This window comes from Dasypus novemcinctus, chromosome 5 (assembly GCF_030445035.2).
Source record: "Dasypus novemcinctus isolate mDasNov1 chromosome 5, mDasNov1.1.hap2, whole genome shotgun sequence".
Lineage (NCBI taxonomy): Eukaryota > Metazoa > Chordata > Mammalia > Cingulata > Dasypodidae > Dasypus > Dasypus novemcinctus.
In genome coordinates this window covers 21,863,239-21,884,026 of record NC_080677.1, presented here as the reverse complement: position 1 = coordinate 21,884,026, position 20,788 = coordinate 21,863,239, and the positions used below count along the sequence as shown (strand labels likewise).

Sequence of the window (20,788 nt, the reverse complement as noted above, 5' to 3'; positions counted from 1 at the left end):
CTCTCTCTGCTTATTTAGGTCTTCTTTAAATTCTCTCAGCAATACACTGCACTTTTCAGAGTACAGCTATTGTACCTCTCTTAAATTTATTCCTAGTAATACTATTCTCTTTTGACATTCTGTAAATAGAAATTTTAAATGCTCATTTTCCACTTTGCTTTTAATATATAAAAATGTTTTGGAAAGAAAAATAAAGGAAAAAAAACAACAAAAAATGCACTGGTTTTTATAAATGGACATTGAATGCTGATATTTTGCTAAATTCACTGTTTAGATCTAACTGCTTCTTTGTAGATTCCTTAGGATTTTCTGTTTCTATGAATAGAAGTGGTTTGACTTCTTTTCTGATCACTGTACCTTTGCTTTCCCTCTTGACTTGCTGCAATGGCTAAGAGCTCAGTACAATGTTGGATAGAACAAGAGAGAGCAAACATATTTTCCTTGTTCCCAGTATTTAGGGAGAAAGAATTCAGTCTTTCATCAGTAAGTAAAATGGCCTTTATCTGGTTGAGGAAGTTCATTTCTATTACTAGCTTGCTAATGTTAATGGACGTTGGATTTTACAAAATGGGGGGGGGGGGGGGGGTTGCCTCTATTAAGATGCTTTTTCTCCTTAACTTTTCCCCTTTGTTTGCCAAACACTGAATCACATTGATTTCCAAATGCTGAACATTTTCTGTGGTGAACCCTATTGGTTACATTGGATTATCCTTTTTATATATTGCTGGATTCTATTTGTAAATACATAGCTGAGAATTTTTTGCAGCCCTGTTCATTGGAGACATTGGTCTATATTTTTATTCCCTATATTGTCCTTACCAGGTTTTGCTATCATATACTGCCTCATAAAAATGAGTTGAAAGTGTTTATGCCTCCTCTATTTTCTGAAAGCATCTGTGTAGATAATTCATTCTACAAATATACAATAGAATTCACCGGTGATATCAATTTTTTTGCATGAACTTTTTTTATAATGAAGTCAATTTCTTTAATAGATATGGACTATTCATACTTTCTATTTCACCACAAGTCAGCTTTGACCTATCAGCTTTAGTCTGAGAAATAGATGCTGAGATGGAGTTAGGAGTGCAAGAGTTTTATTGGGGGAGAGAGGGGCAATGCATGTGGAAGAGAAAGGGGCCAGAAAGCAGGAGTAGGCATGGAAAGCCTTCAGACTGTGAAGTGAATCTGAATGTCTATGAAAGGAAAAGGGGGAGAGGAAGCAAACATAGATCTGGCAAAGTCTCAGCCAACCCAATGAGAAGCTCCAGAGCAAACAGAAACTGTTAGGAGAGTCCCATATTGGCCGAAATGGCCAAGCCTAGTACCTGTGTACTCCCTGACTAGGGCTTGTCCCCGAAACTTAGCGCTGTAGCTTGAAAGCAGATATGGATCCTAAAGGCATTGTGGTGGGAAGCTGGCTGCTTAACTGTACTCTTCAAGGCTGACTAGTAAGTTTTCCTTGAAGGGAGATCAAAGTGCAGGACATTTTCGTGGCTAACACATTTTGTAAATTTTGTTTTTCAAGGCTTTTGTACATTTCATCTAAACTGCATAAAATTGTTCACAATATTCCTTTATGTTCTTTTTTAATGTCAGTAGGATCTGCAGTGATATCTCCAGTTTTATTTCTGGTCTTGATATTCATGTCTTCTTTTTTACTTAAGAAATGTTTTCGAATAATCAGTTTTGGCTCTAATTTTCTCTATTGTTTGCCTTTTCTGTCATTGGTTGTTATTCACTTCTTTCTATTTCCTTAATGCAGATTCTTGAGGGAGTTATTAGATCATTGATTTTGCACTATTTTGGTTACATCACAAATTTTGGTATGTGTATTTTCACTATCATTAAGTTCAAAATATTTTGTAATTTCGATTGGGTTTATTCACTCACAGATAATTCAGAAGCGTGGTTTTAAAATTTCTAAACATCTAGGGCTTTTCAGTAATTTTACTGATACTGATTTCTAATTAAATTTCCTTGTGGTCAAAGAACATGATCTGTAGAATTTTGATCATTTGAAAGTTCTTGATAGTTCTTAAGAGCTAGTATATGGTCTACTTTGGTGAACATCCCAAACGCAGTTGAAAACAATTTGTATTCTGCAGTTTGGGGGTGGAATGCTTTATAAATGTCAATTAAGTCAAAACAGTTGATAGTGTTGATCAGATATTCTATAACTTTCATGATTCTTTGCCTTGTTTTTCTATGTTATGAGAAAGCAGTGTCGAAATCTCCAATTGTGATTATGGATTTGTCTAGTTTTATCTTTAGCTGACAGTTTGTGCTTCATGTATTTTGAAGCTTTACCATGCTCATATCTTCCTAATGAGCTATTTCTCATTATGAACTGTCCCTCCTTATCTCTGATAATAGATTGTCTTGAAGTTGTATTGTGTCTGAAATTAATAAAATTAGTTATTTTATCAGTAGTAGTATTTGCATGGTATATGATTTTTCCATCTTTTATTTTTAAACTAAATGTGCTTTGTATTTAAAGTGTATTTCCTGGCGGCGGACTTGGCCCAGTAGTTAGGGCGTCTGTCTACCACATGGGAGGTCCACGGTTCAAACTCCGGGCCTCCTTGACCCGTGTGGAGCTGGCCCATGCGCAGTGCTGATGCGCGCAAGGAGTGCCGTGCTACACAGGGGTGTCCCCCGCGTAGGGAATCCTGACACGCAAGGAGTGTGCCCCGTAAGGAAAGCCGCCCAGCGTGAAAGAAAGTGCAGCCTGCCCAGGAATGGTGCCGCACTCTCGGAGAGCTGACACAACAAGATGACACAACAAAAAGAAACACAGATTCCCGTGCCGCTGACAACAACAGAGGCAGACAAAGAAGATGCAACAAATAGACACAGAGAACAGACAACCGGGGTGGGGGAGGAAAGGGAAATAAATAAATAAATAAATCTTAAAAAAAAAAATAGTGTGTTTCCTAAAAAGAGCATATATTTGGGTGGCGCTTTTTTATCTGGTCTGGCAATCTAAGTCTTTAATTGTAATGCTTAGACCATTTACATTTAAAGCAATTATTAAAATATTTGTGTTTAAGTCAACCTGCTATGTTGTGTTCTGTTTGTCCCAGCTATGTTTTGTTCTCTGTTTTCCTTTTCTTACCTTATTTGCGGTTAATCAATTATTTTGATAGTCCACTTAAATTCTTCTATTGGCTTTTGCATTATGCCTCTTTGCATTAACTTTTTAGTGGTGACTCTGTGAATTGCAATATGCACCTTTTAAAATGTATTGCTCTCTTAAAGGGAAGATTATAAAATAGAAGCCTTGCGAAAGTAGAGTTCCTTTTACATCCCCGTCCTTTTCGTTCTTATTGCCGTATGTTTCACATCTACATGTTATGTATTCCATAATACAGTTATAATTTTAGCTTTCTGTAGTGTTTTAAAGAAGTTAGAGAAGTTTAAAAGAACTACCTTTACTCTTTCATATTTCTTAATATATTTACAATGACCTCTGCCCTTCATTCCTTCTGAAAGATCCCAGTTTCTATCCAGTGCCCCTTCAGGCTGAAAAACTTCCTTCATATTTCTTGTAGTGTATGTCTGCTGGCAATTGAAAGTCTTAATTTTCTCTACCTAAAAGTGATTTTATTTCACCTTCATTTTCAAAGGAGAGCTTTACTGAATAGAGAATTCTGAGTTGACAAGCTGTGTGTGTGTGTGTGCATTTGCGTGTGTGTTTTCTTTCAGCATTGTTAAGATGTTATCTACCAGCCTCCACTGTTTCTAATGAGAAGGCAGCTCTCATTTTTATTGTTGATCCCAGGTATGTTTCAAGTTGTTTTTCCCTGGCTGCCCTCAAGGCATTCTCTTTATCTTCTGATTTCAAAAGTTTGACTATGATGTGCCTCAGCATAACTATCTTTATATGTATCTTGCTTGGGTTTCACTGAGTTTCTTAGACCTGTAAGTTTATATTTTTCATCAAATTTGGGAACTTTCCTATCATTATTTCCTCAAATATTTTTCTGCTCTATTCTCTCTCTCTTCTCCTTCTGGGATCCCAATTTCACATACTTTTAGAACACTTGTTAGCATCTCATTGGTCAATTACTCACTATTCATTTTTCTTCAATTTGTTATTCTTCAAATTAGATAATTTACATTGGTATATCTTTAAGTTTACTGTCTCTTCTTCTATCATTTTCAATCCCACAGAGTGAATTTTTCAATTTATAGATTGTACTTTATTAGTTTACACTTGCTTTTTTTTTACAGTTTTTATTTTTCTGCTTGGATAGCCCATCTGTGCATTCATTATGCTGATATTTTTTCTTTAGTCTTCTATCATATTTATAAAGGCTGCTTTAACCCCTTTATCTGCTTATTAAATTACTAAGACTGAGCCTAGATTGAGACTTTCTACCATCCTGTGCTACCTGTATGAGGGGGCGCCTTCAGGTAAAGCTGCAAACACATAAATCTTATCCAGTGCCCATCAGCTCTTTAAAGGATTGCTTTCCCTCTAATTTCTGATTGCTTTGGGTTCCTACAGTGTCTTCAAATACTTGTTTTTAGGAGTTTCTCACTTTTTAATTTTTGTCAAGGTTTTATAATTTCTTCCTGTGGGAGACTTAGTCTGACCAGGCTACTCTGATATTAGCAAAAACAGGACCTTGATCATTGTTTTTTGTCTATGATTGATAAATGGAAATCATGGTCAGCAGTAAAACTGCCCAGCATCCTTACATACAGAAAGACCAAAATTTCAGCACACAAAGCAAATCAATAATTTTTAAGAAATTATTTTGGTTTTTGAGCACCAAAGTATCACCCATTAGCAAGATGTATAGGGTTGATGGGGAAAAACCAGATTTGATTCCCAATTCCACCACCTGATTTCAACTTCTGCATCAAGCAACTGATACTAACAATATTGATCTGCGGGGTGGATATAAGTGTGGATTAGAAGTAATGAGTGTAAACTTTGAGATAGTGCCCAGGACCGAGTGCATGCTCCTAAAATATGGCTTCTCCCTGCCATTACCATTCACAGTTTCTACTACATTAAAAATACATATGAATTATTTCAGATCAGTGAGATCATTAAGCAAATTCATAGAATCAGAAACTAGAATACAGGTAACCAGGGGCTGAGGCGGGGGGTAGGGAATGGGCAGTTAATGCTTAAATTTACAGAATTTCTATTTGAAGTGATGGAAAAGTTTGGTAATGGATGGTGGTAATGGTAGAACAAAATTGTGAACATAATTAACAGTACTGAATTGTATATCTGAATATGGTTAAAAAGGGAAATTTTAGGTTGTATATATGTTACTAGAATAAAAAAAAAATTTTAAGCTATAGGACTTTACAAAACAAACTATGAACCCTCATATAAACTATGGGCTCTAGTTAATAGTACAATTATAATAATATTCTTTCATCATTTGTCACAAATGTACATCACACACAATATGTATATATAAACAATATAAAATTTAAGAAGCTTTACCCTAGAAACTCAATATTGCTTTCTACTTTATTAGAACTTAATAAACAGAAGTGTTCCTGGAACTAAACATTGTTCTTGGTGCGAGGTATAGGAAGAGATGAATGATTTGAGACAGGTACCATAATGCAGTGCACCGAAGATGATTAGGGTTTTCTCTGAGGGCTTGACAAATACAGTGCACATTTTTCAATGCTGTTCAGTCTTCCTTCTCAAACTAAAATCATCTGCCTAATAGCCTGTCACCTGGGGAACTTATGCAGCCTACTTTAGACTGTTTGTTAGACCCTATTTACACTTGCCCTGTTTCGTGGATAAGAAAGGCCTGAGGAGAGAAAACTCTAAGAAGGAAGTCCTAAGACCTCCAGACATACCTAGCATGCAATTAATTCACATAATAGATAGGAGGCTGAGCACTTTCTTAGACTCAAAGTAAATACATTCATTGCGTACTTTAATCCTGAATATTTTATTAAGTGTAGGTCTTTTTCTTACTGAGCCATTCAAGAAAATCAAAGACTTTTGACTTTGAACATCATGGAAGCCACGAAAAGGAAAGTTTTTGTTTAAAGTAATACATTAAATTATGCCTAGCCTTGCTCTAGAAAAAGGGTAGCAGTACTGATGTATCATTTCAGTGATTGCAAGAGTAAAATTCTCTTTCTACCACAAAGCAATTGGAAAGGGAAATAAATTTATTATCTTCTCTTTTAAAGATATATAATTCACACAAAAATAAATTTTTAAAAGAACCTGTTTACAAGAACATTACATAACAGGAAGAAAAAAAGACTCACTCAAAATATCTAAATGTACAGTTATACCTAAATATGCAATCAATCAGAGGGCAGGGTTTAATTATACAGAGAAGAAAGCAGTGCTAAATGATCAATATCAATGAATCATACATTCTTACCAAGGCTTCATGATCTTCTGCAATTTCTGGTATCGTCTGCAAAATTTAAAAACAAGCGTGTGAGGAATATGTTTGAAAGCAATGCTTTTTACACAAAGAATATTTCTTAGAGAAAACTCAGGATTAGACATAGGGCAAATTTAACTGCCAGGAAGTAAGAAAACTTTCTCCACTCAAAGCAGTAAATCGGTGTTCTTTAATGACATGAAATAATCAAAAGAAAGATCAATGCACTGTCACCACCCTACTGCATTTACTTATAAGTAAAGACAACAAGAATTTGGATCAGAATGGATATATGTTCAGTGGGGAGAAATCCCTTGAAATAAGAATGGGTATAATTTCAATGAAAAAAAAAAAAGAACCAAAAATAATTAGAGTGGTTGTTCTCAAGTATTATGCTCAACTATGAAGAAATATTTGATTATCTTTCTTTGGATAAAATGCCCACTGATTTTCCTTTCTCCTTGGCTGAAGTATGTCCTTCTCTCTGGATTGCAACAGTCCTCCCCTCTTGGTTCAACTGGGTAAGTCCTACCCAAGACTCACCTCCTTCTCGACTCCTCTGGGAAGCCTCCCTGACCTCTGACTCCCCTTCCTTGGTCTGACTGAGGGGGCGCCCACGTCTGCACACCAAGGCCTGAGCTACAGTCCCCAGGCACCCTGAGACATCTCACGTCTCCTGCCCTTTGAAGGCAGGAGTTTTCCACACACCATGAGTCACTAGTACCATGTCAGGCACAGCAGACCAGGTACTCAATAAATGGTTGATGAATGAGTTCATTCTTCAGAAGAAGTTAAGTTTCACGTTTTTAACCACATAAAATAAAACCACTTCAGAAAGCCATGACTACAGGAAGCCCAGCTAGTCCCTAGGCCAAGAGGAGGGGTTAGGGTTAGGATGTATATAAGAAAGCTCTTCCCATTCCCCTTTCCCCCACCTTTACCAGCTCATCCTTAAAAAAATATATTTATTAACATCCTTTCCTCCTTCACCAAAAAGCCACTGAGCAATGGGAAAAAAGAGAGGTGGCCTGACAGAAGCAGGCTTGAGAGAGGCTGGGCCCCTTGGCAAGGGCCTGATACCCATCTGCACTAAACGGAATCAGGCCTCCTTGGAGAAGTGGCTCATGCCAGGGCTCAGACAAGGATCTAGAAAAACCTAGAACACTTTGTTGGGCCAGAAAGGAAATGCTCACAGAATGACGCAAGGGCTGTCAAATGGTCACAGAAGGCAGCCTGAAGGAGCTCCCACTGGCCAGTGTGGGACAAAATGAGCATTAAAAGAAGTAATGATGGTGATAGATTATAATGCACAGAATGAAAGAGGAACCTAGGAGTCTACATTGTTATAAAGAGTGGTGTGCTGGTAATATTAAACGATATAAATCTCTGGGGGAAAACAAACAAGCCTGGTTTGTACCATTTACTAATTCCCATGGTTCAATTAATGTCACCATGGCTGATTTAAAGTACTCACATGACATCACTGAATGCAGAGTTAGAAAGAGTTGTGCAAAAGTGGCTCTCAGGGAGCCTTATGAGCCAACTTCCGCACACCACTGGATATAAATATATAAATGAGTAAATAAATAGGGAGAAAAGAAATCTCTTCTTTACAGTAGAAAACCAACTCACATAGAAGGAAAGACAGTATTAGAAGATCCCTCCTTAGAAATCATCTTAGTAATAATTCAGATAAGAAACAATGCCAAAACAAGGGTAGATGCATATGGGGTGAGGAACGGTATTTTATACACTTTCAAAATACAATCCTTTAAATTCTTTATCAATTAATTACAAAGAGGGAAAAAATGCTTTATAGTAGAGATGCCTGGAAGATGCTATCTGAGTCAAGTGATCAAAGCAACATCACTAGTAACCAGACAAAGAGACAACATGTGCCACCAATTAGATGCAACAGAAAGAACACAGTATCTGTGATATTCCAGTCAAACACATATAACTGGGTCTCATCATGAGAATACACTGGACAAACCTGTAGGAAAAAATGTTTGTGTTCCAATGGAAAACCAGGCCATGTCTATAGCTTTCCACTGTGGGTTATCAGATTCCCTGTTCCTTGTCTTTGAACTATTTCAGAACTCTTCTTAAGTAACTGATAAATATGTAAATTCTCTTCTGTCTGGTAGTGATGTAACTGACTTCCTCCCCACCTGTGGGAAAACCAGTTCCCTCTCCATTTGCACTTCACTTCAACATTCCTTTACTCCAATAAACTAGTGCTCTTTTCATTTCCCTTTGAACCAGCTATCTATCATCTGCCTGGTTCCCTCATATCATTTGAGTAAAATAAATGCTTTTATCACATGCTCATTTTTACGTCTGCATGAGAGTCGTGATTTTACCTTTTGCTGGAAAGTACCTTTTAACAAAACCACATTGGAGGATATTTTATAAAATGGCTGACATACAATCTTCAGAAATATCAGTCATGAAAGACAAGGAACCACTGAGGAACTGTTTCAGGTTGAAGGAGACATGACAACTGGGTGCAAGGCACTGTCCTGGGATTCGATTCTTTGCTTGAAAGGATGCAACTGGAACAACTCTTGGTGTTTAGAATGTTTAGAATGGTGTTTAGCAGGTCTAGGTTAAATCCAGCCAGTTTCAGCAGTTTCAGATGAGGCAGGTTAGTGTAGTGAAAGATGGAAGGCAGCTTGCTGGCAGACAGCATGGCCGACAGAGGGCATGGTTGACAGATAGCATGGCAGTAAGCCCCTGCCCAGAAACCTCCTGAGAAGAAGGCTGCCAGAAGAACCCCACAAGAATCTCATTTGGAATGAGAGGGAAATCCCTGGATATCCTCAAAAGGCGTCACCATTGGCCCCCTAAGAAATGGCAGGTGGGGCAACCAATCAGAAAAGCAAACAGACTTTTAAAAGTCCTGGCCTAGACCCTACCCACACAACTAACCACAGGGAAAGGCCAATACATTTGTAAGCCAAAAATTTAAAAAAAGACAGGAAAAAATAAGTTGATAAAGTAATAAATAGTACCAATCCATTATTTCAATACCAAGTGTAATATAGGCACAAAGCCAGGACTCTATTTTTTTATCAGAAGAATGGAAACAATTTTGCATTTACAGGTTTCTCTTTATTACGACTCAGTTGCAAGAAGGCCAGAGATGGTCCATGCATCGGACCATGTACTTTTCTCATTTTCTTGTTTCTTAATAAACTATTTACTCCCTTACCTACCCTATGGCATGCCTTCAGATTCTTTTGTGCATCATAAGCCAGGAACTTAGAACCCCAGAAACCAGAGCCATCCGGCAACAAAGATATTAACCTTTTGCTATTTTTTGTAATATAAAGACATCTATACAATCCCTAACCCTCAGTTACAAAGGCTCCGTACATGTTTCAATATTTAAGCTACACTGGGTTTTCTAGCACTACCGTTTGAACCGTGTAACTGGTTCAAAATAAAACACTTAAGTATATGTGTATGTATGTTTGTAATACATAAAACAGGCAGGGCAAGGTTACAAAATCATTTTCCGGCTGGCTCCACAGTGCTCTCGGGCTTTGACATGTGTTCCACCTCTTCTAGCAGACCTTGGCCTTGCCCACTTCTCCCTGTCCCCCGTGCAGTTAAGCTCGGTCTAAGTTTTAAAATCCATGCTTTGGCTTCAGAAAAACCATAAGCGGAAGAGGAACTTACTTGTGATATTTGTCTCTTTTCCTAACTGGGAAGATCTCTCTCTTGGTATACCCATTTTTCGAAGAAACATGACCAGAAAAGAAAATCATTCCGGAAAGGCTTATGTTTCAGAGTGGTCAGAAGCCTCACCCCGCAGCCCACGGTATGGCATTCTGATCCACAGCAGAAGATAATGTTTTCAGTAAGCAGGCTGAGTGACCCCCTTCTCATTTCCATTACTAGTGTGACTGACAATGGCGAAGACACAAAGCGCAAGGGAGTGGGGAAGGGGTAGATCCTGCTTGAGGAATTTTTCTGCCGTACAACCCTTAGAAAGCGCCTGGCGTTTGGCCTCTGTGGTCTTTGTGATGCAAATGTCTGGTCGGGCCCCAGAAAGCCCGTTCCAGTTGGACCTCCCTAAGTTATGCAGAATGCACAATCCAGTTGGACCTCCCTAAGTTATGCAGAATGCACACTCTAGGAAAATACAGAAAAGGAGCCGGGAAGGCCAGGCAGTCTTTACAGCTGGGGCGGGGACTCTGCAAAGACCACACAGAGCAGCTTCTTTTTGGCCGCGAGAGCTGCTCACTCCTATCACGGCCTTGAAGAGGTGATGTGTGGGACACACCCGTTGGGAGCTGGACTTAGCTACCAGAGAGTGAGCTGGCTCAGCAATTTGGCCTGGTCTGGCCTGGCCTCCGAGGCTCGGCCAGCACGTCCGAACAGCGGGAGCTCCTGAGAGACACCCAGTTCTCGGCAACTGGCCTGAGTTAGAGCTCATCATCAGTGTCCTTGGAAGTTAACAAAGTTACAAAAATTCCAGAAAAGGTCACACACGGCCAAGGACTGTCATGACCATCTTTGTGTTTTCCCCACATCTCCCCACGTCTCTGACCCAGTGTCAGGAATAGTTTGCAGCACTCAAAAATATACACACTGATAAAAGAGTAATACTGACAAATCCTTCTCAAGTGTGCGTGCCAGCAACATCAAAGCTAAGACATCCTTCGGGGGTCCTTACTGCAAGGCATACCTCCATTTTCACAGCTCCTAACCGACTGTCACAGCTCTGATTCAGGCCAGGAGAAAAGTATTTTAATAAAATTTTACTGTGAAATTGTCCTTGTGTTAATGCAACAGTCGCAGCATTTATACACATACACATGCAAACAGATATTTACAGCCATATACATACGCACAGCATCAAACGTCTCCATTTGCCTTATATTTTAAATGTATATGACTCAGAGTAGGCATGGAGTACTAATCATTTTTACAATTAATGTGGTTTGTTTTTATTCTGTTTTTTTTAGGAGGTAAAGGATTGAACTGGGACCTCATACATGGGAAGCAGGTGCTCAACCACAGAGTGACATGTGCCCCCTGCTATTTGCTTTTTTTTCTTTTGAGGAACTGGGGGCTGGGAACTGAACCCAGTGTGTGGGAAGCTGGTGCTCAGTCACTGAGCCACACCAGTTCCCTGAGTTGGTTTCTCCATTCGTTTGCTTGCTGGGTTGGTTGGTTGGTTTGTTTCGCTTGTTTTTCAGAAGGCAATGGGAACTGAAACTGGGACTTCCCACATGGAGAGCAGGCGCTCAACTGCTTGAGCCACATCTACTCCCCATGCTGTTTGCTTTTTAAGACAACAAATTAAGGGCTTCATATATCTTTAAAATAGCTATGGGACTCTTTTCACTGTCCCTAATACAGCCAAATTTTGGAAAAATGATCTCAACCAGGCAAATGAAACAGTACTTGTGAACTCCTGAGGCTAGTTAGAACTCTTCAAATACCTCACTCCTATTTTTCTTAGAAAAGTTAGAAACCTTAAGGAACTATGAGTTCGATATTGAGCAAGATACTGGGAAATGGACACACACTCCTAAACTAATTGGGAGCAAAAATTGGGACATTTCAGCAGGCATCTGTGCTATTTATATTTAAAAGCAGCTTTCAAATGTGCATATCCTCCCAGGAATTTAATTCCAACAAAATACTGTAAAATGTACACAAAGATTTTGCTAAAAGAATAGTTGATTAGAGAAAGTTCACTGGTGAAAAAACTTGAAAACATCAACATCCAACAACAGGGGGACAGTGAAATGTAATGCAGCACATCCTTTAAATTATTATATTACATTGTATTTCAATTGTGCCTCAACAAGACTGCAAAAATTAAATAATATACAGGCAACCACCATGGTGGGGGGGATAATATTTAATGACATGGAAATTGTTAAGTATAAAAGGCAGGCTATAAAAAGCATTATTACTATAGTTCTACTCTTGTAAAGCCTCCATGTGTCTATCTAAAAGGATATATAAAAATGATAGGGGAACATATGTGGCTCAAGCAGTTGGGCACCTGTTTCCCATATTGGAGGTCCCGGGTTCAGTTCCTGATGCCTCCAAGAAAAAACAAAAACAAATAAGCAAAACAAACAAGGTCTCGGTTTCTGTCCCTGGCCTCAGTACCTCAAAAAAAAAAAAGAAAAAAAGATAATACATCAAGGTACTAAAAATGGTTTTCTCTGAAAGAGGAGATTATAAATGAATTTTATTGCCTCCCTGTTAGTTACGTATTCCTTTTTAAACAACAAATATGATTTTTTTAAAAGTAATTAAGGAAAGAAAACTTATTTTTGAAAAACGGTGTGTCGTCTTTGAACTTTTTCCACTCTTGATTTTATTGCCCAGGTGGAGCTATTGCTTACTCAGAGGCCAACAGGATGATTTTCCTGTCACGCTGCCAAGTGGGAAGGAAACTATAAGCATCCTGCCTTTTCACTCTTGGAAGTGGTCCCTCCTGCCCCCTGTTCTACTGCCCCCAGCTATGACTGACTGTTGAACAAAGTGTACGACGCCAGACCAATTGCCCCACTGTCTGTGTGCAGAAAAGCACAGGCAGAGCACAAAACCTAAAGAGCTCGACGCTATTCACTACGTTGCATGTAGAGTCAGAGGTATGATTCCTTCCTTTCAAATAAAATAAGATACATTATTTATGAGAAATATTTTAATACCCTTTATTTCATATATGCAATAGCCATTCCTTAATATGACTCACCTGACACCATTGCCTTGCTCAGATTGAGACATGTTTCCCCACAACCTAATTTTCTTCTATACCTATGTTTCAAGCAGAAAGTAGGAAGGGAATTTCAAAATTCCACAAGGATAGAAAATTAAATTAGAGTTTAAACATTGCCCTCTGCCAAAATGATGCTTCTCCATCGCTCCTTTGTTCCTCATTTTGTCCCATGGCCCCTCCTGATACCAGCTGGAGAGAGACCTCGAAAGGCTCAGCCTGGGGTAATGACAAGCAGGCAAGTAAACTTTAAATCTCATTATAACCAAATGTAAGGAGAAAAATTCCAGCTATGTTTCCTCAAGGTTTCCTATAAATTTCCATAGGTCCTGTTGAGGGTAGCCTCTGCCCTCCGCAGCTGAAAGCAGGCCTGGAAGTCATGAATAAATTACTTCCAAATTGCAGGCTCTATGTAATTTGTGTGGTTTCTATTCCAAAGGTTCCCTGTTCATTAATTAAAGTCCTGCTGTAAACATAACCAAAAAGCCAGATTTTCTTATAAGAAGAAATGTCTTTCCCATTTCTTTTGGATCTGAGCAAAAGATCTGAAAAATAGGTGTGGATCAAATGGGCAATATCTTAGGATGAGTCGCAGGACCCAGCAGAAGGAAAGCAGATGGCTGTGCAGCTCATTACTCCTTCCTCCATCTCCAAAGGCAGAAGGACTTTGAACTTAACATAAAACTCTGACGAGGACACCAAAGGTGATCCAGAGAGATGTTGTTAATCCCCAGTAGCATAGTTTGATGGGAAAGTATGAGACAAATGCCAAACAGATCTCGTCCAAATACTGATCCTTAGTTCTGATTATCTGCCTGAAACCTGTATGAAACAGAAATTGGGATGCCTTATGTATGTTAGTGCGCATGACAAGGAAAAAAAAAGGCAATCAGGCAATCAGTTGCTTTGGTTCACGTAAAGTACCTGCAGTATTGAATTTTTTTTCACATTCATATGTGTGCAACATGGAGATATAATTCAGACATGCTGTGCCCAAACCTAGGTCTGAGGGAAGCTGGTTCTTTTGTACCTCTCTAGGGGTTGAGATGAGTTTCAGAGTAAGGTAATATCACTAATGAATGAAAAAAAAAAAAAAAAAGAATGTTAACAAGCAAATACACAAATACTAGTTTTGTGTTTTGTTTTGTTTTTCCAGCAAAAGCGGTAGGGTCCCTTTGGTGGGAAACTGAAAAACAAAACCTTCTAGCATGGATTTTTTGCTGTTATCAAAAACCTTAACCACCCAGGGCCTGTAGGCACTGGAGCTTTGCACAGCCCCACAACCAGGGTGCATATCACACGGATGGTTGCATTTGGTGGAAGTATTCACAAAAGATTATGTGGATGACTCTAGTGCTCAAACCCCTCAGAATCTGTGACACAACCACCGAATCTTAGTTGTATTACAATATTACAATATTGCCTCAGTATAGGATAAATCAATAAATTTGGTAAGATTTTTACATTCCTATTTCACTTGTTAGTAAATGTCACAGGCAGAAACCTCCAGGACTTACTGTCTCACCAGAAGCAATGGGTCCATGCAACATGGTTCTACCCTATTTGACAAGTACATGAAGAAATCCTCAATTACCAATCAAGATATTTATACCCACAGCTTCTACTCTTCCACTGGTCACTAGAAAAGAAGGAAGGCCATTAGCTTTTTCAATTCTGAATGTCAGCCTGAGGCTTCTATCAAAGACAGGACTCTCAGCTAATTCTTTGTATCCTCTAAACCTCACCTTATTCAACTTCCTCCAGCCTTTCCAAAACCCATCTCCAATTTATAGTAATCACTTTGGATTCTGATCATCTCCAGGGTTTGAGTTTCCTAGTCCCACTCCAAAATGACAGACCTCAAAAACTTCATGAGCAGAGTTTTAGTCATAATTTTAAAAATAATACATGATGCCTGCCCATAACAACCCTTTCCAGATCACCCACAAGCCTGCTTGCCAGTCCTCTTGGTTTGGATTTTTTCTCCTATTCAGTCCTAGAAATGGTCCCAAATTATCTGTGAGGTAAGACCCCTTAATTCCAAACTGCACAGAATATTCCCTTTTAAACCAATGTTCCTGCTGTTGTAAAACATCCTCTCTTTGAATGAGAAAAAAAAAAAGTTTAATAAATGCCAATTGCAGAGGCTAAATCATGACATGTGTAGGAGGAGACAGGAAGGAAGGAAGGAAGGAAGGAAGGAAGGGAGGGAGGGGCTGAGACAGGTCTCCAACATGTAGCCATCAGCTGATTCTTTGTGTTACCTGGTACTAAAGAGAGATTTGAATGACCCGTGTCTAAATTCCAATTCTCAAAGATATTTTCTCTTTTCTAATAAATATCTATACCAACTTTTAGGATTATTGGTTGAACCTATCAATATAGAGCTAACTGATCCAATGATTTTTATGCCACTAATTTACACCTTTTACTAGTCTTATTCCAATAGCACCTGTCCATATAGGATGGCAGCTTCAGGCTAACCCTACCCTGGCATGCAGGGATCGAGTGGTGGTTATTGCTCCATATACTTAGAGAGTTAAATCCATCTTGTTCCTTAAATGCCCCAATCACACCACCACGACCAAAGCCTTCACCAAGACAGTGAGCTCCCAACCAGAAATGCCATCCCTTCCTCACTCGTGATGAACTCAAACGCCTCCTTCAAGGCCCAGTTTGCATGTCGCCTCCTCTGTGAAGCTCTCTAAGATTTCACTGGTCCATTCCTTTATACTTCAGGAGTGATTATACACCAATTTAATTCTCCTTGTAAAATAACTGTCTCCATAAATTTTTGGAAGAAAAGCCTCATGTCTTTTTTTTAACATTTTTTAACAACTTTTTGAAGTATAATTGACATAACATCTCTTAATTTGTCTGCCTCCCACATGTTTGCACACAGCAGTTACTCAATAAATATTTAGTACCTTTAATCTAATGTAATGAAGGGAATGTATTTAATCATTAAATTATGAATTTAAAAAAATACTTTAGGAAGGATATTTTTGACCAGGTTTAATACTTTCAGACATAAGGTAGGTGTAGCAGTTTGGCATTATTTGTGAATTCCAAAAGCAGATATTGGATTATGTTTGTGGACTGGTCTGTTCCTCTGGGGATATCAGATTGTATTGGATTCAGAGGTTTCACCTTTACCTGATTAAATTATGATTAAGGCTTTGATTGGGGCATGTCAGAAGGACATTGAGTCCCTGCCCCCCTTGGTGGGCGGGGACTCAGAGAAAACAAGGTAGAGGAGTTAGCTGGAGTTTTTATATTGGAGCCCAGGAAGTAAACACACAGGGAAGCAGATACAGGAGGAAGGTGAGAAGGCTCCGTTAGACCCAGCTGAAGCCCTGCGAAGAGAGACGAGACCTTAGCCTGATAGTCTGCAGCTTGCCTTGTGGAGCCAGCAGAGCAGCCGAGCCCGGAGAGAAACAAGCCCCAGGAGAGAGACTAGACTTATCTCAGCCTACAGCTGATATTGGAAGAAGCTGGACCACGAAGCCTAAGAGGAAGAGCCCTTACAGAACTCAGCAGCCATCTTGCTCCAACATGTGGTAACAGACTTTGGCAAGGGAAGTAAGAAGTAACTTAATGTTTTATGACCTGGTATCTCTCAGCTCCGGCCCCAAATAAATACCCTTATATCAAAGCCAACAGATTTCTGGTATTTTGCATCAGCACCCCTTTGACTGACTAATACAGTAGGTATTCAATTTTTTTTTTAATGGAGTCAGGAAATGAAAGTTTTTCTTGGGAAGAGGCAAGGGAAATGAGGGATTTGCTGGATTTTATAGAATTACAATTTAAGTGTTGGAAAGGCCCTTAGAGATAATGACCTAATTTTTTTCCTCATAAATCTGACATTTTAGGTATTTTATGGATTTCTACTTTGTCTCAGAATAGCTGGTTGGTGGATGGGGGTGGTAGAGCTATTTAAATTACAAACCTACCACCCAGACGCTGTCTTAAAAGCCTTTATCCCCCTGACCCTAGTCAAATTTCAGATCTCTTAAACTAGAAATTACAAATATAAGGAATGTAACAAAGACCTCAAATGCTAGAAAGAAAAGGATGGATTTGGAAGTCTGGATAACAGATACTTACTCTGTGCCGCTTTCCACCATCTGGGTGAGAAGAGAGATGCCGTCTAGGTTGATAAACTCCTGGGCAAAGGTGACGTCCCGGGAGAGGCTGGCCAGGTCTTTGAGGGCTTCCAGTTTGGCATCCATACTCGAAGACTGGATGCGTTCATGGAGCTGCTGGGCGTTCTGAGCCTGACCAGGGAGAAAGCAAAGGGGAGAGCGTCCACAGAGGGAACCACAAAGGACAGAAGACGAGTGCTTCACTGAGAAAGGAAGAGAAGTGAAACTCTAGGAATACTACCCAGTGGGCACGTCCATGGCAGGTTTCCCACCACTCTGACTTCACCTTCAGTGCAGCACCTGTTGATTTCCCAGAGGGAATCAGTCGTATTGTACTGATAGGGCCCATCTTTCTATTTCAAGGAATGGAAGAGCGAATGAAGAGCAAAGCCCCAGGAACTCAACAGTGTATGGCAAAAAGGAGGAAACAACGGGGGGAATATTGACTTTTTTTTTTTTTTTTTGAGGTACCGGGAGCCAGGGGCTGAACCTGGCACCTCGTATGTGGGAAGCTGGTGCTCAACCACTGAGCCACACTGGCTTTCCTGAGTTGGCTTTATCATTTATTTTGCTTGTTGTTTTGTTTTTGTTTTTGTTTTTTTTTCAGGAGGCACTGGGAACTGAACCTGGGACCTCCCATGTGGGGGACAGGCACTAAATTGCTTGAGCCACATCTGCTTCCAGAATATTGACTATATTAAAGTGAAATTATTTGTCTAGATACCACAAAAACCTATTTGCTTAGTTAAGCAGTTTACACACATTTATATAGCATGCTCACCCATGAGTAATAACTGCCTACACCCAATGTTTGAAAACTTCACTAGACACCCAAATAATCTTCCTGTGATACTGAGAATCTTCTAGCACTACATAAGGAGGCTTGTAAAATTCAATTTTCTCCAACATGCATTGGCTTTTGGGTGAATATCAAGCCAGATAATTGGGAAACCAGTTTAGCAGCTATGCCTAGAGTTAAGTTCTCCTTTTAAGGCATTCACACTTGGCTTCTTCATGCAGGAGAGGAATGGAAACACATTGGAGGAGCGGAACTTCTGGATGATAATCTGTGGTCTCAACGTCTCATTCACCCAGTAAAGGTTTTTTTCTCCACCCCTCAGTTCAAACGCATAGAAAGAAAAATGAAATATTAAATTTTTCTGCCTGTGATTTTGCTTAGTGGAAAAGCTATCAAAACATCTGTTGTCGTTATTAGCTAACTTGCATATGCAATGGCTAAAGCACCCTGCCCTCCTCATATTCTCCTTTCCAGTTACTTTTTCTTATATGTCTTGTATATGTCTCATGTATTTTTCATACAGTTCAGAGAAAGGGTAAGTTGCTGCACTTTGGTTTCAACTGTTAGGTATCACTCCTGAACAGAAGCTAGGAAATTGCCATGAGTGGTTAAGCATATCTGAGGAGCATGTCTTAAACCTGTAACAGGGTTAAGATTACAGAGGGAGGCAGGGTATCCACACCCACTGGCGCTTCAGCCAGGGTCCCCTCTCCCTCCCTCCTCCCCTCTTGACTGCCCCACTGAAGCAGCCCAGAGGAGAGGCAGGGACCAGGACAGGGGAGAAACCCATGCCCCCATCGTTCATTTGGTCACTGACTTCCCAACTGAAACCCAAACAGGCACTTTGTGCCAGAACTTGAGAAAGAAGGAGGAGGAGAACAAGGAAGGAGCAGAAAAGTTTGAAACCACCCCCACCCCACCTGTTCACTGATTCCCATGTATCTGACCAATCACTCAAACACAAAATGCCCATTTTTCAAAAGCCGGGTGAAGGGCTGAGTGAGAATCTTTAAAAATTGTTCAAAGATAAACTAGTCTCCAAAATTTTCAAAGGTATGTTATCTTAAATGAATATTTAACTCAAGTCAGTCACTTTGAATAATGTGAATATGCATTTCCTCCACATAGGAAGTTTGAATTTACTGTTATAATGAGTATTCAAAAATAATTTCATGATCATTACTAATGCTAATTAACAATGTTTGGTGATGTTCAGTCTAGTAAATAAAAACAGCTAACAGTTGTCTAGCATTATTCTAAATATCTTCAGGAAATAATTCAATCTTCACCATAATCCTATCTGGTAGGTTCCTTTATCATCTTCATTTTTATAAAGGAAGGAGACATGCAGAGAAGTTAAGTAACATACATCATGTCACACAGTGCTAGAACTGACATCTGGGCCGCTGGACCCTGGAGAATGGGTGCTAAAGCAGTAGATCTCAAATTTTTACCTGCATTAGAATCACCTCGACTTCATAAAACACTCTGGCTCCCACCCCCAGAGTTTCCCATAGGCTAGGGATGGGGGCCTGAAAGTGTAGGTTTAACAAGCTCCCAGGTGCAGCTGATACTGCTGGTCCAGAATCTCAGGCTAAGAGCCATGTCCTCCAGCACTAAAGACTCAGCCTCTGCAAGAAGGAGGGAATGAGCAGCCCAGCTCCACACGGCAAGGCTGGCTCTGATTCTCTGCCTTCTAATTACCGCCTTGTCTTTCCCAATGAGCCCCTCTCCTGGGTTATTATACCAAAAGGCAAAGCTGCTTTCCCTGTACTCTTTTCAGGAGGAATCTTCCTAAGAAAATTGATGTCAATAATTGTGAAAGCTAGGAAGAAGGGATGTAATATACCATTCTTTCTACTTTTGTATGTGCTTGAAATTTACCTAATTAAAAGTTTAAAAATACATAAATCATTTAAGTGTTTTTAAAAAGAAAAGAGAGAGAAGAGACACTTGAAAAGGCCAAGTGTCCTACAGAGACCAATCAGGCAAAAACCTGACTACTCGTGGGTTGCTGCTGTGGAAACTGAAAATATTTTACTGAGACCATCCCATATTAGCATATCAAAGCCACAGCCTACTGGCTGGTATCACAGGCAAGAGGTACCTTCCAAAAGCAGTGATAAAGGCACCTCCAAATTATGTCAGGCTGCACCATTCCAAGTTCAAAGGTGCGGCCATGAGCTGAAAAGTTTCTAATGAGCCATCATTCCCCCTTCTCCTGCATTCCATCCAGTGCCTGAAATGATGTATCCTCTTCTCATGGTGCTGTTCTCATCCTTCATGGCAAACCTTACTCCTTACCCTTGGTACTACCCTCTAAGGACTTAATGCTCCATAAAAATGTAGAACACTACAGTAGTTTGAGGCTTTTGTGGATCCCAGAAAAGACCCTGTCCTTTCAGCTAATCCATTGTTGCGGGTTTGAACCTATGTAGGTGGGACCTTTTGATCAGATCACTTCAGCTAAGGCCCTAAGATTAGATTACTTCAGTGCTGTGTAGCCCAGGGTGGGTTTTATCCTCTCACAGGAGTCCTTTAAGAACTGGATGAATAGGGAGACAGATACAGAGAGAACCCCCCAGAAGCTGAGAGAGAAGGCCCTGCAAGCTAGAAGCAGAAATCTATGAGACTCAGAAGGAGAGAGGAAACCAGAAGCTGAAGCAATGAAACCCAGAAGAGAAGAGAGAATTTTCCT

At 39.7% G+C, this 20,788-nt stretch overlaps 1 protein-coding gene across 7 annotated transcripts in view; it reads right to left on the bottom strand.

Moving 5' to 3' along the window:
* ELMO1 (engulfment and cell motility 1) overlaps positions 1-20,788 on the bottom strand; it is a 559,155-nt gene that overhangs the window by 373,629 nt on the left and 164,738 nt on the right. For all 7 annotated transcript variants that reach the window (XM_058296771.1, XM_058296773.2, XM_058296772.2 and 4 more), the window contains exons 6-7: positions 17,254-17,423; positions 6,387-6,422 (exon numbers count right to left, since the gene is read on the bottom strand). In XM_058296771.1, coding sequence (XP_058152754.1) covers positions 6,387-6,422; positions 17,254-17,423 — 206 coding nt within the window. The remainder of the gene's footprint in view (positions 1-6,386; positions 6,423-17,253; positions 17,424-20,788) is intronic.